Source organism: Rhea americana, unplaced genomic scaffold, assembly GCF_003343005.1.
Source record: "Rhea americana isolate MKP2758 unplaced genomic scaffold, rheAme1 scaffold_43, whole genome shotgun sequence".
Taxonomy (NCBI): domain Eukaryota; kingdom Metazoa; phylum Chordata; class Aves; order Rheiformes; family Rheidae; genus Rhea; species Rhea americana.
The window spans coordinates 4,977,302-4,991,210 of record NW_028186568.1 but is presented as its reverse complement, the minus strand read 5'-3'; the positions used below and the strand labels follow the sequence as shown (position 1 = coordinate 4,991,210).

General features: G+C 36.1%; 1 protein-coding gene across 1 annotated transcript in view; it reads left to right on the top strand.

Moving 5' to 3' along the window:
* Positions 1 to 11,872, top strand: part of SMOC2 (SPARC related modular calcium binding 2) — a 109,231-nt gene extending 97,359 nt beyond the window's left edge. The window contains exons 10-13 of the mRNA XM_085315422.1: positions 3,661 to 3,763; positions 4,632 to 4,906; positions 7,409 to 7,452; positions 10,212 to 11,872. Coding sequence (XP_085171548.1) covers positions 3,661 to 3,763; positions 4,632 to 4,906; positions 7,409 to 7,452; positions 10,212 to 10,235 — 446 coding nt within the window. The 3' untranslated portion in view covers positions 10,236 to 11,872. The remainder of the gene's footprint in view (positions 1 to 3,660; positions 3,764 to 4,631; positions 4,907 to 7,408; positions 7,453 to 10,211) is intronic.
* Positions 11,873 to 13,909: the final 2,037 nt, after the last annotated feature.

Sequence of the window (13,909 nt, the reverse complement as noted above, 5' to 3'; positions counted from 1 at the left end):
TTTTGCATGTCAAAATGAATTTATAATTTTCAAAGAGATTTCAGTGGTCATTGTATCTGAGTGCACTGCTAAACCTAGTATTCTTAATAACAATATTAATAATAACAAATAATAACTCCTTTTGAAAAATTTTAATCTTATCTATAGTGTTCACAGTTTTTACAGAAGTGAACAAAATGCTTTTCTATCCATGGCTTCAGATGTACTGAAGATATTCTTCCAAAAATTACAGTAGTAGATTATTATCACTCAAGCTCTAAGGCATTTGGGTGCATATTTTAAAAGGTTTATAGACACCTTTCCCACAGATTAATTCCAAAAATCCATCCTTAGTATTAATAGGAGATATCTTTATGCAAAGACATGTATGTATACCTACATGCACATGTGCATACAGATATATAATAATATATCATAATGATCCTTTGATTATCTTTATACTGTAGTTGAAATTAGGTGTTTTTATATTTCCCTGTCATATGTCGTATTTGTTGGCCTAAGGTTTCTAAGGCCTATTCTCTGTTTAAATGGGGAATACACTCTGGGTAAAACTCTCCCTAAAACAAACACTCAGTTCTGTGTTACATCTCTGAACCTGCAGGATAACTGCATATGCTTTAACAACAAATTATTTACGTAACCTGCCAAAGCCACACAGGACAGGCAGCTGCACAAGAAGAAACTGCTGAAGCACATAAACCATAGTGAGAAGCATAAGGCTCCCATCACAAACTAGTTTTCCCCTTTCTGTATTTAGTCCACTAAGAGTGAATTATTCATTACAATCTGGCGACAGCTCCCCAAGTCTTGCTATTTCGTCTGCAAGTTTGCTGAAAATTAAAACTCAACATAAAGCCTCCAGAGAATAACTCTGAGTTAATAACACCTGCAAAGAACAGAGATTTCACTGTGAGGTAAATTGCTGTGTGACTGCCCACACATCAGCAAAAAGTTATAATTGGGAGAAACTGAATATTTTCTCTGTGTTTAAATAGTGAGGATTTTGTGGGGTGTCATTTTACATTAAGTAGTAGAATTATAATTGAGAATGTTTCACAGCAACGAGCTGTGTTTGTTTTAACTGCAAGATTTATTTTCTATGAGAAGATTTCCAGTACTGTCAGCTGCTATTGCAGCTTTGTGCAATGAACATTTAGAAACTTTTATTAATCTTAAGCAAAATTGTCAGAGACTGGACTTTAACTGTGTTTTTTGTGTGTGTGTGTGTGATTTCKTGTGAATTTAGAAGTTGATTCTTTTGCCTCCCTAGCTGTATCTCATAAATAGTAAGCTAAATTCTGATTTTAGTCTCACAAATGTGGCATATGTACACTCAGCAACTCCCTGAACAGCAGTGGAAACTACCCAAGGTATACTTTTTTGTTTCTTCCTGATGTTTCAGAAATACATTCATAACTAACATGAAAAATTCAGATAGAGCTCAGATCAGATTTTCAGATCGGATTATTAACATTATCATCTATTCAAAAAAAGGACAGAGAAAGAAAAAAGTCAAATTATCTTGTCTATGTATGGTAATAAATTTTTGTGTTTTGAGATATTATTTTCTGTGTTTTCGATGTACTCTATGTCAACTGCAAACTCATTTTTAGAATAAGATTCAAGCATATGTCTGATAATAGTAACACAATCCAAGCAAGAAATAGATAAACCTGGTATTGCTGAAGACTGGTTTGCATGGACATTTGCAGACAGACCTCCTTTTTTGCTATGTTTTGAAATGAATCAGCTCTGGTCCACAAGCCAAGTAGTAGTGTTAGTAAGATGCAGTGCTGTGCTTAGTAGATTGACCAGAAATTTATTTGATTGACTGAAGTACATTGCCATGCTAACATGGCTAGATGTGCTTTCTGGGCTGGAACTACTTGGACTCTGCCTGCTCATCCCTGGGCAAATGAGCATTGTGACTTGCAAAATTACTTGGTCTCATTTAAATGACAAAAAACTTACTTGCACAGTCAGAAAGTGTTTGAGTCTTATATGCCAGCATGCACTTKGTTCTGGAGAACATACTTCTGAATTACCCACTGAATACTGCCATGAACCTTTTGGTATGTATAAAGTCCTTTCTTATTGCTGCTTCTTTCAGAGAGAGCTCAAGTACTTGGGATTGTAGTGTACATTAGGTTGCATTTTTTTTTCCAAGTACAATACACGCAAAAATAAAAAATGGTGAAAAGCTAAGGGAAGATGAACATTTCTAGGAGAGTGACGTTTGATTTCAGATAGGTACTTCTAGTGCAATGGAACTTGTTCCAGTGAATTCCTGTAACATGCCTTTTACAATTACTGGAATAAAATATCCCCAGCGCCGAAAGCAAGCATATAAGATACAGGGAACTTGCAAATGCATAAATGTGTTAGACACAGCAATATGTGGTGGATGCTGCTGCTATACATAATAACTGAGCAATATAGCTATTCTTACTGCAACACAAATCAGGGCTAATACAGCAGAGATTCATTTCCTTGAAGCATCACGGGATGTATTAAAGAATAATTTGCTAGGCAAGATAAGAGTTTTGGCTCAGGTAATTCTACTGCCTGGTCCAGAGGCCACTGAGAAATGCAATGAAATAACAAATCACTACTGTGACTAATATTCCTTTTCCACAACCTTCAATGCATTTCTCTTTTTTGCTTCGAAAAGGAGCTATAGACAAGTTAGCCTCTAGTGCAGAACTGGCTGTGAAAGACCATGCCATGGTCTCCAGCTTCAGATTTATGAACTTTATGTCATGGATCATTCATGGTCCTAGAATTTAACTCAGTCGTTACAGAGATAGCTGAAGACCTGGTATTTGGTTTAGGGCTCTAGGGAAGAGGAGAGGAAGCAGGTGCATTGTGGAAGCAAACCTCTGTGTGTCAACAACCCTGCACTTGTCAGATTAATTTATCTGCTCCAGCTGCACTGCTCTAAGAATGGATGTTTCAGTACATATTTATCTGATGTATTATGTATCTCAAATGTGTTAACGTACTGTCAGTTTCTTTCAAAGAGCTTTGTGGGATTGGGAGTAAAATTGTTAGGATGATACAGTATCGCCATAGCATCCAACAGTATGAACCAAAGTACCAACTAACAGCATCCCATTATGCTAGGTGTTGTATAGTGGGAGTTAACCCCTTGTCCAAGACAACAGTGGAAGAAGAAAAGAGATGACTGTCATTTTACAGAGAGGAAGACTGATACACTAAGAGTGTTTAGAAAACTGATGGCAGCTCAGAAGGGCAAAGGAGGAAATCTGAAAAAAGTGTTGTTCTTTGGGCTTCTAGCCCATGTTTTCAGACTGTCTGTGTGATAGAAAAACGTGTGTCTTTTCGTAGCTATTCTTTTCAAAATGTCACACCCATGGAAAAAGCATCTCACAGAGGGATGAAAAATGCTAAAATCGAAAGAAAGGGATCCAAGCTATATAAACCAGGTTCATGAATTAAAAAAAAGTTTTTCTGTCTCTGATCTGTCATACAGAAATGTGCCTGAATTTAGATGTTTCACTTTGAATTAGGTTCTGAATTTCTCCACAGTTTATGGGAGTTTGTATACAGAAGTCACATTTTTCTCTGACTTTGAAATATTGCTGGAAATTAAAAGTAAAAAGAAGAAAGAAGAAAAGAAAAAATCTGTTGCTTTTCTAGGTTGTCCTGGAGCCAAGAAGAATGAGTTCTTGACTAGTGTTTTGGATGCATTGTCCACAGATATGGTGCATGCGGTTTCTGATCCATCATTGTCTTCTAGCCGGTGGGTTATAGATCTTTTTCATGTATCTTTAGATCCTCTTCGTGTGTTCTGGTAGCAGTGAATGAAATGTTAAGGGCTTGGAGAAGTTATTCAGTTTCTGCCTTCACAAAGAGTGTATCTCCAAGAGTTGATCTGTGAGAGTTTACCTCAAAGTTACCACTGTGGACAATGTCCATTAAATAGACATGTATCTAATGGTTGAATCCTTATCACAGCTTAGAGTTTATCTGTAACTGCCARTACAACTATGTGTTAGTCTTAGTTTGCTTTCCTGTGAGACTTCTCTTGATGACTTCCAGATTCATATTTTGCCTAGTGTCAAATGCTATCAATAGTCACAGCAAGAATTAAAAATAAGTAAGTGCTGTAAAATTTTGGGAGTTTGCAAATCAGGTGCTTGTGATCAGTAGAGGAGGTTGCATTTATTATTATAACATCCTCTGTTGAATGCATTTAGGCGTTTAATCTCCAAGAATGTCTATTATGGGTATTTGCTTATGCTGATTGTTGGCCTGTTTCAGTTGGGCATGTTAAGTGTTTGCATCTTTGGAACTTTCCTTTTCACTTTTATTTCTCTCTTCACTTTTCTGTGCTTCAGGAAATAGAAGGGGAAGGCATTTTTTTTCTGCATATAGTGCAGATCTGAGCACAGTTTCAGAGAGTTGATTAAGACCAGGTTCCAGCCCTTCATGTAATATTAGGGATACAGCTGGCCACAGTAAAAAGAAAGAGATTTGCTACAAGAAAGTAGTGTCCAAAAGTAGAGGTTCATCTAGTAAAGCACCTAGTGAAGTACCTATTCAAAAGTAATGGTATAAACAAACATACGCAATCACAAATAAGGCTTAACACTTGGTTTCTGTTTCAGGGTTTCAGAGCCTGATCCAAATCACACTCTGGAGGAGAGAGTAGTCCACTGGTATTTCAAACAACTTGATAAAAATTCCAGTGGTGACATTGGCAAGAAAGAAATCAAGCCATTTAAGAGATTCTTAAGAAAGAAATCAAAACCCAAAAAATGTGTGAAGAAGTTTGTGGAATACTGTGATGTGAACAATGATAAGTCCTTGTCAGTTCAAGAATTAATGGGCTGTCTGGGAGTAACAAAAGAAGAAGGTAAAGCAGAAACAAAGAAACGCCATAGTAAGAACTTTTTCTAACTATCTTTTTCACTAGATTCTTCAAAGCTGGCAAAGTTGGCATTTGTATATGCCAGAAGTATACAAAATAAAAATGTACATCTGTCTGTAGCCTTTGGAGTTGCTTAGGATGGATGAGAGGAGACTACTTCTGTGTATACAGATCATCTCTTCACATCCCAACAGAATCAAAAACTTCCTGTGACTAATCATTAAATGCTCACTTATTGAAGTTATACTGCTGCATTACAGCAGGAAAACTAAGAGATATGATACCATTGACCTGAAAGCCAATGCAGTGTTATTATAATAGCATGTTCTGAATGAGTGGAAGTGTCACACCTGTACTTTTTGGATTCCTGCTGGGAAGTACATTACTGACCCTTCTAATAGCTTCTTATTTCTCAAATGTGACTTAGAGATACAGTGAGGAATGTGGTCATCTATCAACTAGATGGAACAACTGTTGGTACACAGCCACTTTTGCCTGCAACACTGGTAGAAAGGGGAACAGCTGACTAAAGTGCAGTATTTTTTCACACAATTTCTGAGAACAAAGAATTAAAGAGTCTTTGCAAACAACAGTAGATCCCTATCTTTTTCTGTAATAAATTGTAAAATATGAATATAGACTTTTTTTTTTCTTTTTGCTTGGGGCCCCAAAATGAAGCCAGGACAGTAAAACAAAGGTGTCATAGTGAATGAAGAGAAAGCTAAGTGGGAAATGCAAAAAAAAAAAGAAAAGAAAAAAAAAGAAAAGATTTCCACATAATTGTTTTTTTTTTCCAGTCTAAAAAGGGTATGTTGCAGAAAGAAGGAATAGGCATACAGTGCACTAATAAAATAAATTGTCTATGGCTGTCTGAAATGAATTTTTAAAACAAACGTATCAAACAGGTGAAAACGTATATGAAGGTGGCTAAGTGTTATTGTCTTTATGCTGCCGATGGGGAAACTGAAACATAACACCCTTTTTTATGGTGGCTTAAAATGGAGGCCATTCTGCTCACTCTATATGTTAATATCCACTTCTGTACTGAAGAAGTCAGCACTTGGCCTTTCATACTGTAAATGAAATTTGTGTTCCAAGTCCAGGACATAAAAGAAGGCTGTAGAGAACTCAAAACACAACCAAATTTTCTTGCCTATTTTCTTATGCCTATTCCAATGATAAAAAAAAGATTAGGATTCTCCTGCTGTCCATAGGTTGCTTGTTTCAGAGGAGAATGTTGTAAGATATATGAAATTATATGAAGATTACACAGAGAGCTAAAGTAAAAATTTTAGCTAAAGTAAAAATTATATTCACCAAAGCGGGACATTTTGACAGAGCTTCTCCAAATAATGTAGTAAAAAATTAGAACACTGATTTTTGGAAGGAAAAAAAACTCAAAAGTTTTGCATTGAAATAGCACCCAACTGAAAAAAAAATTCTTAACCAAATCATTTGGTTGCTTTTCAGTTTCCTAATAAAATATACTTCTTGAGACAAGAAAATAAAAATTGCTTTTGTTGGRATGTCAGCATTCTGTTTTGTTTCTCTTGCCTTTATAACTAAATTTATATACATAAACAAAACATTTTCTCATTCTGGACGTTTCCTTACTGATAATCCTTTTACTTCCACAAAAGAACTCAATCACCACTTCACTGAAGTTAGTTATACTTTCAGGAATAGGTAAGACCCTTTTCACCTCAGATGTGATAGCTGAGATACACAGGTGACTCTATATGACTCTGTGTGGGTCCCAGGGATCTTATGAGAACCGTTTGAAGCAATATAAAAGTCAGAGAACTTCAATATGTATTTTTTCTGGCGAATGGTAGTTTCTGCAGCATTTTTTCAAGGTCAAGTTTAGTTCCTCTGTCTCAGCTCAGCTTGATTTACCAGCAAACTGAGATGGAAAATCAAGAAGCTGAGTTCTTCTCAAGCCTCTCAAGTTTGCTTGTGAAGGTGAATAGTCCAGCAAGTTCGTGTAGCTGGGTTTTCTCTCCTCATTTAGAGAGTACTCTAAATGGTCTTTGCTACTAACAAGAAACTTAAAAGCCTGAKATAATCATATGCTTTTACAGCTTAAATGTGAACAATGTTTTTGACTGGTAGCACAAGTGTTTTTGTGCAGTATTTGCAAGCAAAATGAATGCTTCCAGGCAGTCTTTGCTTTCCATGCTTTTTTCTCACCAGGGATATTAGACTACATTTACTACTGAGGATTTAATAAGTTGGAAATGCTTGACGTTGATTGGCTGGATGCAACCTGTCCTAAGCAAAAGTCACATATTACCTGGCAAGAATTTCTGTTATTCAGCTTCCAGATAACTGCGTCGAAGAAGCAGCATCTATAGTGAGGAAAGAAAAATAGGAAGTTTCAATTAAAGATCTGAAATATTTTATCTCACTTATTGAAAACTGTATATCCCTTTTCAGAATGAGGGCTTCAATTCTTGAGGAAGATACATGTAACTTGCAAACCACGTCCATAATATTTTCTTTTCCCTCTTTTAGCAGCCCCTAAAGCCAATACGGAGAGCACTTCATCCAACAGGCAGGTGAGTACTAGGTAGAGCAAGATCTCTGTTCCTGTCTTGCCCCACTGAACGTCTTGGTGTTTTAGCTGTTACCATTGCAGCTTGAAACTGTGTTCATCTGCCATGCTGCAGACTTTCCAGGAAAATACAGAGCAGCATTGTGGTAAACAAAGCTTGAGTTCTTATGCTTCTCAGGAAAGTTGGATCAATCAACTACAGGGGCAGAGTAAATGTGCATGAATGCAAAATGGATTAGACCTGCATGTAGGTGTTCCTAGTAAAGTGACATCTAGGTTACTGATACTTAGGTCACTGTAATTGAGCCATCATATGAGTCTTCTGCCTCCTGAATGACAGTGCTCCCAAACACTTTAATGTGAACTGCTTTATCATCATATACTTTTGGCTTCAGCTGAATTCTGTCAAGTTGCCTGTGAGTCATACTACAGACACAAACTTACACTGATCAAAATCACTTTTTGTTAAGACAGCTGTGCATTTTTTATGCTCTATGAAAATCTGTACATCTAAACCCCACTTAATTATTGTAGGGTGTTTTTAAACACCTTTTAAAGTCTTAATGTAGAGAAAAGAGCTGTCTCTTTGAAATGAATGCCTTTGCTGGCTGAGCTAAGTGATGCTGGATTTGCATCAGTCGGATGATGCATCTTATAACTAAAATTGGCTTGGTTTGTTGAGGAATTGTAACAAATAAGAAAATGTCAGGTGCCCTGATAACGTAATTCATGATTGGTTTTTTGATCAGTTTTCTGCAAAGACTTGATTTTATTTTTTCTAAAGAACACCCATTTTATGTCATTCATAGTGGTCTAGCAGTACCTTCAGAGCTGCACAAGGCACAAAACTAAAATTTTTGAATCACAAAAAGCAGACACTGAGAAGGAGAGATGCAAAGGGAAGCCTAGGAGAGACTAAGTTAGAAGAGGACTTCTCGTTTGTATATATCTATTTTTATAGTCATTAATCTTAATGATTCACTTTTTTTGACAATCTGGACACAACTTTGTGTTACTTTGACATTGATCTGAAGAAGGATTTGTGAGTTTGACAGTTATTTGAATGATCTATTAAAAGTATTAACTTGCAATTCTTATTTCACTTTTGCATTATAAGTAATTAAATGAGTAACAGATATAAAAGCATCAGGTAATGATGATTTTTTTAAAGGTATTGCTATAAATATATTGAATAACAGTTCAAGAACACTAAAGCTGAGAAAATATGAGTTTGGCTAAAAATTCAAAAAAGCCATAGTTGTGGTTAATTATCTGCTGTCTTCCTATCTATCAGAAAGCTAGACTAATTTGTTGAAAACTGAATCCTGGGTGAACCTCCCCACAAGCCAAGAGAAATCTTCCTCTCATTGTTGCTAGTCAATTTGTTACTTGCTTTATCTCTTAATTTGTTTGATGTTAGGTTCCTAAGCTTCCTAAGGCAAGCTTAACACTGGCTGTGGGTTCTACCAGAGACCTCCTACATACCTTTGATGGAATATAAAATATTCTTACAGCTAGAGGGATGTGATAAGTTTGTGTTTATTTAAACAAATGTTTGTGGTCTTAACTTTTCAAGTTCCCCCCACAAATCACTTATACTTTAAACAAGGCAGCCTGAAAACAATTACTCTGTTGGAACTCAAAAACATTCAAAGGGGTTATTTTAATTATATAATAGCAATTACTGGCACACGTGCATTGCACTTGAAGCATGACATGCCCTCTCCTCCTTTCTTGTAATCCAATCCTGACTTGCAGAATCTGTAATAAAAATGTCCTACAGATTCTGTTTTTTTAATTTTATCCAGTAATTTTACTGACTCAGCACCAATTATTTTAAAACCTGTTGCTGACAGTGATAGCTTTGAAATAAGGCTGGCCCAGCAAACCATCTGTTGGCAGTTCCATACTATAACAATACAAGTTTGCAAATGCAGGAGGTGGTTTTCATCACAAAAGCTTTTGCTTGAAAGGAAGTTATGGAAAAGGAACTGGGCTGGGTAGGAGTTGCTTAAGAGAAACCACCCACCTAAGAAGGAATGATTAGATCAGCATGAATCAGGAAATGGATACTTGAAAGCACTGCCTCCATTTTTACTTGTTTATTGCTGAAGTCCAGTTATTTATGCAATTGTAAAATGTGTGCTTATGCATTTATTCATTGATATTTTTTACATATTAATGTTTTCAGGTATTTTTTACAAACATATAGATTTACTGAAAGAAAGGAAATATAGATACATATATGAATATACCAGTTGACATCAAATACATCACAGATCTGACAGAACTGGGGTAATGGCCAGGGACATTTCCCTTACTCAGCTCCACCCTGTCCAACAAACATACACATACATGCACACATACAATATCAGTGAAACCTGGAGGATGTTTGGCAGCCTATCAAAAAGTTTACAAGGCAACTGCAGATTGTTCATAAGGCTTTGGCCAGCAGCCCACTCCTTATGCATCACGTGCCATAGAAAGGTATATTGCMTCAGGGACATACCCAGGCATTTGCTAAAACTGTGTGTTTAGCAGGTATAGCTTTAAAGAGACCGTAGGTAAGAGATAGTAAAGATGTTGTTCCCCTTGCTCATAGGCACCATGAAGGACTATGTGTCAGGGATTATTTTATTTCTCATATATATTTGCACAGAACTCTTGTTCTGATAGTGGCATGTGGGCACTGCTGAAATAATTCATACTTGATTACTTGAAAACATCAGTAATAATGCAATATTTTTTCCGTCTCTCTTTCAGCAAGTTTCTAAGAAGCAAGGGTGAACAGCTTATTGATCCAAGGCAGATCTCTGACGTGGGAGATTTCCTCACCAAAAGGCAATAAAAACAACTGTAGTATTTGCACTTTGTACTTTAAAATGTAAATTCACTTTGTAGAAATTAAATATTTAAATAGACTTTTTTTTAATCTGTGAAAATGTAATGGCTAGTTTTGAAAAATTGTCACATACAATGTATGTGCCTTCTGTTGTCTGAAATATGTAAAACGTGTTGGGAGATGTACAAGTTTGCATTTAAACCTTTTTTAAAACTTGTTTAAAAACATTAGCATAGAAACCTGATTCTATGTATTTTGGTTTCAGTAGTATGCCTTGTTTTTATGCCTTGTGTTTTTAACCAATACTGTCATTTAAATAGAGTTATGCTGAAAGGTCTACTGTATTCTCAGTTTTGTCCAAGCATTGTTGGATATTTCAGGTTTCCAGGACCAAGGGAAGTGTGTAAATTGCTGTTGACTTGTTTTTTGTAGTTTCTAAGTGAGCAGATTTTTCACTGCTGGCAATGCTTTGTTTCATTTTGATTTTATTATTATGCTTTCCAAAGATCAGGCAATGAGAATGCAACCACTAATGGATTCAAAACAGTTATACTACAGTTAAGACTCTTGTAGAAAAATGTATTCTTTTATCCATTTTTGAGGTGCCTTCCATTATAAGTTTTGRTAGGATTTTTTACCCTGCTTCTTTTTCTTTGAGTTATTAATGCAGCAAACCAAGGAGGAGTAAGATGGATTGTAATGTCACTTCAGCCTGGCTCAAACTAAGCTTAACAGTGTGCTCCTACAGTCATTGCAAAGCAAGAGAGGAATCTGTGTGGGTCAGGAGTGTAAATCTATCTATAAAGAGACAGGGAAGGCTAAACAGATTTGTCAGCTTTTTCTTCCCCCACACCTGGCTGCCTCCACCAACTCTTAGAGTTGCCTCGAGGTCCACTAACAGGTAAAGCTATTGCTGAACAAATTATRAACAGTTGCCATGAGGAGGGGCTACTCACATTGCCCTTACCTGAGGCATTGTTCTTGCTTTCTGGAAGAATTTCTCACAAGTTTTCATACCTTCTTTGTCATATCCCCTGCAGCCCCACAACATTTTTTTGTGTGTGTGCCTGAGGGAAATGAGAACTTGCGGATGTGAATTCAGAGCAGAGAACCTAAGTTAAAGGGTTTAGCCCTCAAACAACCATGAGTTACAAGCAGCTGGATTGATTGATGCAGTGGTAGATGGATTGCTGGCATCTAAAAACTGACATGAAAAGGCAGGAATGTTACAACAAGCAGTGATTTCATTCAGGTTTGCTTAAATAATATGTGGGATTGGACATGTGACTAGCTAATCATAATAACACCCAGGCTTGAGCTTGTACCTGTTAAAGCTTTATTGCAAAAAAGAATGTTTTATTTCAGTTCTACATATGGATATATGCTGAAGTGATAGCAAACACTGTATGCAATGGAATTGTATCCCAGAAAGTGAGTACTCTAAGCTTTGACAGCAGGAGGAACCAAGATGCAACTCTGTGTTGTCTCGTATTTTTGTTTTAAAATGTATTTGATATTCTTTTATAATGCTAAGCTTTGAATTTAATCTTCTTTATAGATTAAAGTCCAGTATACTATCAAACTTTTATGGTGTCTTTTTTTTTTTTTTTTCCTCCATGCAGCATAGAAAAGCATCTTTAGAATCGGGTGCAACCTGTGGTTAATTACATCATCTTTAATCGCTTTTTCAACATTTTTCCCTTAGTTCTTTCCCATCAGTGAAGCACTATTACAATTTTTATGAAGCCGCCCTCACTTTGATACCTAAGCATTTTGTGAGGCAGACAAGCAATAAGTTACACAAGTAACTGTAAATATCAGGATGATCTTAATAACTTTACAAGTAACCTCATGACCTCAGTTTATGTCGTCCCTTTCTTCCCTTGTTCCTCTACTGACTTCTCTCCTAAGTTAGTTCACGTCTTATTTATATTCTAAGTTTGGTCCTCAGTGTGGCTGCAAGCTGCTAGGCAACCTTCAGCCACACTGGAATCAATAAGGAGAGAAAGGCATTGCCTCAGGAAAACTCAGCACCTTAGTGAACCAGAGTTCACTATGGTAAATAGCAGCATTTTGTAAGGAGCATCATCACTGTGGCCTTCAGAGGCAATATAAATGTATGTTGTCAAATATTTTATCAAGCTGTCCATGATGTTGGCAGCATGGATGGCAGCTATTTTTAAACGTGGAACGGGGACAACTTTTGATTAGCTATGTGATTAKGTTAAGAGTAGCCTTAAGAGCTTCAAATCACAAATAAATGCTATAACCATTCTCCAAAGACTTTTACAGCATTGAGTCGTTAAAAAAAAAAATGACTGAAAGATAAGGTATTTCATCTTTGTACATATTTATGTACCATCACATCTATGGTTCCTTTTAATTTCCAGCCTTTATGTCACTCTGCTATAAGCAGTACCTAGTTCTTGTAGTTCTAATTAGAGATGAGTCCAAACCCATACCTGGAACACACCTGAATCCTTGCCAAATTCACATTTGGCTCATATATCTCCTATATGTCTATAGAATAGTGAGATTCAGATAAATCTTTGCCCTTCTAGTTGTAACCAAGCATGGTCTTGATCCCAAAAAGGAATCCATGTGGATAGGCCCTTAGGCTCACAGCAGACAGAGTACCAGTGTTTATTTAGTTCCACAGTAATGAATTAGTTCTAGTTTTTATCCTATTCCATGTGCAACAATTTAGATGTAATTTTAATTCCATTCTTACTGAAAACACAACTTATGTTCTGGTTCTCATTGACAAATATTTCTTCTAATTCCAGCTATTGCTGATGAGGTTTGTTTAGAGCTTTTATAAAGTTGTAATTCAAAGACTAATAACTTTTAGAAATGTGTATGTGTTCAGTGATTTGTCCAGTCTGTTGCAATGTCCATTAGTCAACAGGCCACACAGTGAKAAATATGCTATGTTTTGTCAACATTTTGGATAACTTTATCATCCTGTTCCCAGTCCTATAATTAGGCCAACTTCATAGTGCCAGTTTTACCAAAATCRCTTAATTCTCATTCTTGTCCCAGTCTAACAATGCCTAGCATTTAGATTTTGATTTTGCAGACTTGGGTCCTATATGATTGCTTTCAGTGATAGTTTTTCTTGTTAATGCCATTTCAGAGAAGAGAAGGGAGCAAAAAAACATCAGTATACATAGGAAGTAGGGAGAAGACTGAAACTAAAACTTAAAATCTTTTCTGCATACAAGTCAGGAGTTACACTTTGTTCTCATTTGGTCTGTATTTTTGCCCTCCATATGTGCTATAAGCCAATGGAGAAAGCAAACATTCTTAGAAAGCTGGAAAGTGAAAGAAAAATATAGACTACATCATTATAGACCTTTAAATGTGTCCAGGATTTGGTAGATTTAGCTAGTGTTTTCTTTTTACAGTAGTAATAAAAGATGGATTAATAGAGGTTAAGAGATCTTCCCTGTCAAAGATAATGTAGCTATCCTTTTTAAATATTTACACTAGTGTATTATATAACTAGGTTTTGTAYTAGTAACAAGTGTGAAAGAGTCTTTAATGTGGAAAGTGAAAGGTTTATTACTTTTGTTTTCTTTAGGATGGCAAATTGATGTCATTYTGAAGCAATTTSACA